The sequence below is a fragment of the Arvicola amphibius genome, chromosome 13 (assembly GCF_903992535.2).
Source record: "Arvicola amphibius chromosome 13, mArvAmp1.2, whole genome shotgun sequence".
Classification (NCBI taxonomy): domain Eukaryota; kingdom Metazoa; phylum Chordata; class Mammalia; order Rodentia; family Cricetidae; genus Arvicola; species Arvicola amphibius.
Window position 1 is genome coordinate 50,087,627 of NC_052059.1, and position 4,271 is coordinate 50,091,897.

At 49.1% G+C, this 4,271-nt stretch overlaps 1 protein-coding gene across 1 annotated transcript; it reads right to left on the reverse strand.

Moving 5' to 3' along the window:
• Positions 1–1,536: 1,536 nt before the first annotated feature.
• Positions 1,537–4,024, reverse strand: LOC119799768 (serine protease 55-like). Its single transcript, XM_038309624.1, has 4 exons — positions 4,005–4,024; positions 3,021–3,280; positions 1,993–2,135; positions 1,537–1,833 (listed from the first exon to the last, which is right to left on the reverse strand). Exons 1-4 carry the CDS (start codon positions 4,022–4,024, stop codon positions 1,537–1,539), a joined length of 720 nt encoding a protein of 239 aa, XP_038165552.1.
• Between the last annotated feature and the right edge of the window lie 247 nt (positions 4,025–4,271).

Sequence of the window (4,271 nt, forward strand, 5' to 3'; positions counted from 1 at the left end):
AATTATCAGGAACAGGTGTTAGACATAAAGCATCCTTAGAAGAGGAAATCTTGTCCTTGGGAATGTAAACCTCAGACAAGTGGTTTCATCTTATGAATAGAGAGTTTCTGTCTCATTATCGCTATCATGGCCCTTCCTCTTTCTAACCCTTTCTTTATCTCATCTAGTGACCAAATATACCTAATCAGCTCTCTGCACCTGCTGAAATATACTTTTTTGTACCTTCTTGTGCAGCAGACACCATGGGGGTTGGGATCTAGCAAGCCTATCCATAAAGTTCAGAGTATAACATAACAGTCTTTATCCATCAACATTAACCCATCTATTCCCTTGCTCATCACACACCCCGTGTATGACAAGGGTTCTGCTGTAGTCTCATACATTCCCATACTGTGCTTCCCTATCCCAGAGCTGTTCCTGAAGAGATAATCCTTGTCTTGTAGATATATAGAATATCATTATTATAAAAGAGATTGTGCAAAGCCCATATGTCGCATAGCCAGCTAATCGAGAAACCCGTCTATTCCTCAGCAGTGGCTAATACCGGGCCATCTGCCGTTGACCTCCAAGAAGCCTAGTCCCATAGGACATGTGGCTCCCATCCGGCATAATGACATATGTCATGTCACACAGATGACACTGGAGTTGGTCAAGATAGAGAGATATAACCGCCATTAGTCCCTGGATGTATGGTATGGCACTGGTCTTCAAGCATGGTCTCGTGGTTTTCTAAGCCCAAACTCTTGCCCTTTGTTTCATGACCAGCAGAAAGCTACTCTGTTCATTGTCTCTGGTAGAAGGACACGTTGGCTCTGAGGTCCCTGGTTTAGGTCAATCCACTCTCACATATGATGGGCAGTAACTTTGGTTGCTGGGAAGTCTCGTCTCCATGTGTTGGAGAAGTTGATAGACATCAGTGCCTTTGGAACAAATGGTTATCCGGAAGTGCTTTTTGAGGAAATTAAAAAACGGAAGGAAAGGTGTGGTCTCCACGTCCTGAGCCATAATCTCCCACTTTCAGATTGAAATTGGGCCCGAGAGCCCTTGCCCTACCTGCCACACACAGAGAGATCTTTCTGCATGGCCAGGCCACGGAGGCATCTGCAGGCTGGCTTAGGAGCTCCCTGGGTGCAGACCTGGGTTGGGGGCTGGACTGACAGAACAAGGCTGATCTGTGGCTGGGTTTGATCATGTCACCAGAGAGAAAGAAGCAATTCAGAATGTCAGAGCAAACACAATTCAGGTGGAGCCCCCTTCATAGGGAAGGATGGGAGATTTCTCATGAGAGATTTTCAAAGATTTCCTGAATCATACCCTCCTGACCCTCCTTTGTCGGAGGACATGTTTGACTCTGGAGTCCCCCCACCAGCACCTACAGCGCTTCTTTCAGCATGGAGTTTAACATTCCTACATTAGAGTTAACTAAGTCTGTGGTTAACTCATCAGTGCAGAGACCAATCCGTAGCTAGCATTCCTCAGATGCTTGGGAGAAAATAGGCGAGAACAGACTGGGCAAACAGTAAGAGTGTTCCGAGCTTAGCAATTTGATTTATCCCCCGCAAACATGGCAGCAAGCAGTATTTGAGACCCCACACTTAGCCATATGGGGTATGGTGAAACGCAAGTCAAGGGGCTTCGCGAGGCTTTGGAGAGGTTGAGGGCTCTTCCTTCCCTTTGCGTCTCCTCTAGGATCCATGGGATAAACTGAGCCACAGACACAAACATACCGGGCCTCCCCCTGGAGCCCGAGGTTACGCTCCAGCTGAAGACACCCACTTGAAAGAGCCTCCGAGTCTCCCAGTTAGCACAGACCATGGGTGCTCCACTGTCTCCCTGGAATGAGAAAAGCAAGAAGCGCTGTGTGTGAGAGGCCATCCAGCAAGAGGCTATGAAGGGTTGGCTGGTGGAATGTGCAAGGGCCTCCCTCCTGGCCTCCTGATGACCTAAGAATTGTGGTGTACGAGGGGGAGGGGTGTGGCAGCGGCCGAGTACCTGGCACTTGCCGTTGGTGCCTCCTTCCTGCCAGGCACAAAGCATGTTCCTGGAGAGCTGAGTCACCCTCTTGGCACATGCTCTCCAGCCAATCCGAACCACCCTCAGCTTCGTCAGGTGCATGTTTAAGCCTCTGGTTAAGCCTAGCCAAGAAAGGAAGCCAGCCTGAGAATGAGCATGCATTGGCCACTGACAGTGACCAGTCCACACGCACCAAAGTGGAAGCCCTGGAGGGTTGCAGTGCCCAGCAAGTCAGATTCACAGTTTCCCTAGTGAGGATGATTTACGGCAAGACCCCACTCTGTTATCTGGGTGTCCCAACAAGTAGTGCCACTACTAATGTATATGCCTAGAGGATGCGGGCTCTCTCCAGTAGCAAGCCAGTCCCTTACCAGGGGCACAATATGGAGAGTTCTCCATGCTCATACCCTTGCTCTGAAGCTACCCTTTGTCCTAGTGTTGAAGTTTAGAGCGGCACACATCTCGTCTTTGGGGAGATAAATGGAGACACTTGAAAGAATAGGCACATCCGGGATGTATCGTCTTGAAGGGGAAAAATAACCACAGTGCTAAAGGAAATTCTGGCTTTCTCCATGTTCACGGTCCATGGGTGGCCAGCCTGGTGCTCTACAGGAAAAGGAGTGGAGTCGATGGTGCTCACCGCCCCAGGGAAACCACTGGTTTGATTACATCAGCGAATGGTGGATTCTGTGTAAGGCTAACAGACGTGTGAGCCAAACACTTTTGATGGAATTCGTAGAAATGATCGCTGCTTTGAAGATTTGAGGTTCTTCTATATCCCCGCATATTTGTGGGGAAGAGGGGACTTTACCTACGTAATTTCACCTACATGATTTAGTAGAGGGAGGCGTTGCTGTTGTTCTACAGGTGGCAAAAGGTGATGACAAAGGAGGTGATGGATACTACCACAAATCCAGACCTGCGTTGTCCCCAGCTAAACCATCGTTCTGCTCAGCAGAAGGCAGCCCGCCAGTGAGCTTCATATGGCACGAAGGTGAGGTGCATACCGTGGCCATGAGCAGACGCCCACTCTGCCATCCAGCACCGGTCCCAGGAGCTCTCCTGCTGCGGCAGGCAGATGGGCATTTTGACCTTATTGAATTGGACTGGCGTGGCGAGCAGGAGCAGGCAGAGGTCGCTGTCAAGGTGGGGCGGCTTGTAATCTTTGTGAGCAATGATCTTCTGCACCTGTTTCCTCTCCAAGTTGATGTCGCTGAAGGTCTTGGTTCCCATGACGACAGAGACGTTCACCGCTACCACTTCTAATCTGAAGGATGAAGACGAAAGCACCACAGCTGACAGTGATCGTGAGGCACTTTGTATCTACAGACACATTTCCAAGCCACTAAGTAGAATAGAATAGGGAAGGTTTGCAGGGGCAGGGGCTAGAGAGACCAGGGAGGTCAGAGTCAGGGACCAGACCCTGATGGATCACTGAACAGGTGAACCATTAGCTCAGGGGAAGCTCTCACCAACAGAAGTGTAATGTACCCATTGAGAAAAGAGGATGTAAACGCCTTAGACACAGGAATCTTGGCTCTCTTATTGGCTGCTACACCCTTCTCTCTTGAAACTGTACCCAGTAGGTGCTCAATGCATGCACAATGAGTGAATGAATCTAGCGTTTCTTAGTATACAAGTGGTGGGCAAGAAAAGGAAGCCTAAACTAAATTTTCCCAACATTGGTGCTGAGCTACAAGAAGCAGCCAACTTGTGATATAGTTGATCAAGCCAAGAGGGACTACAATATAGGATACAGGAGCAGACTTGGGTCCAAAGCCACTGGACACAAAGCCTGTGGCTTCCAAAACTTCATGTACCAACCAACCAAGTGACTAGCCCAGACTGCATGTATGCCACAAGCGGCATAAATGATGGTGATGTCCAGACACTTACAGGGTTCTTGGGAAGCAATGTGCTGCCGTCAGAACCCACCACTGATGGATGATGGAGCCTCCACACAGGTGTTTCCCAAGCATCTGGATACTCACTTGCCACGGGAATTCACCATTCTGAACTTCCAGCAGTTCACGGAACGGCAACCATGATGAGTTTGGGAAGGCAGGTCTGTGGCCACACAGGACTGGTTTTGAGAGAGAAAGCAAAGAGACATTGGTACACGAGACACCCAAAGAAATCCTCAGTTCACATTCTCAGAACCTTTCTGGCTAAGCTCAGGGTGACATCTGAGGGAAATCAAATGAGAGGGCCCACAGAACAGATCTTAGAAAATATCTTCAAACTGAAAATGGTCAGTG

What these genes read in the sequence shown, in the direction of transcription:
- LOC119799768 (XM_038309624.1), bottom strand. Translation starts at nt 4,024, where the DNA reads ATGGTGAATTCCCGTGGCAA. An exon ending in ATGGTGAATTCCCGTGGCAA is followed by an intron (nt 3,281 to 4,004) that starts GTGAGTATCCAG and finishes TTCATCCTTCAG; the next exon opens with ATTAGAAGTGGTAGCGGTGA. An exon ending in GGCGTCTGCTCATGGCCACG is followed by an intron (nt 2,136 to 3,020) that starts GTATGCACCTCA and finishes TTTCTTGGCTAG; the next exon opens with GCTTAACCAGAGGCTTAAAC.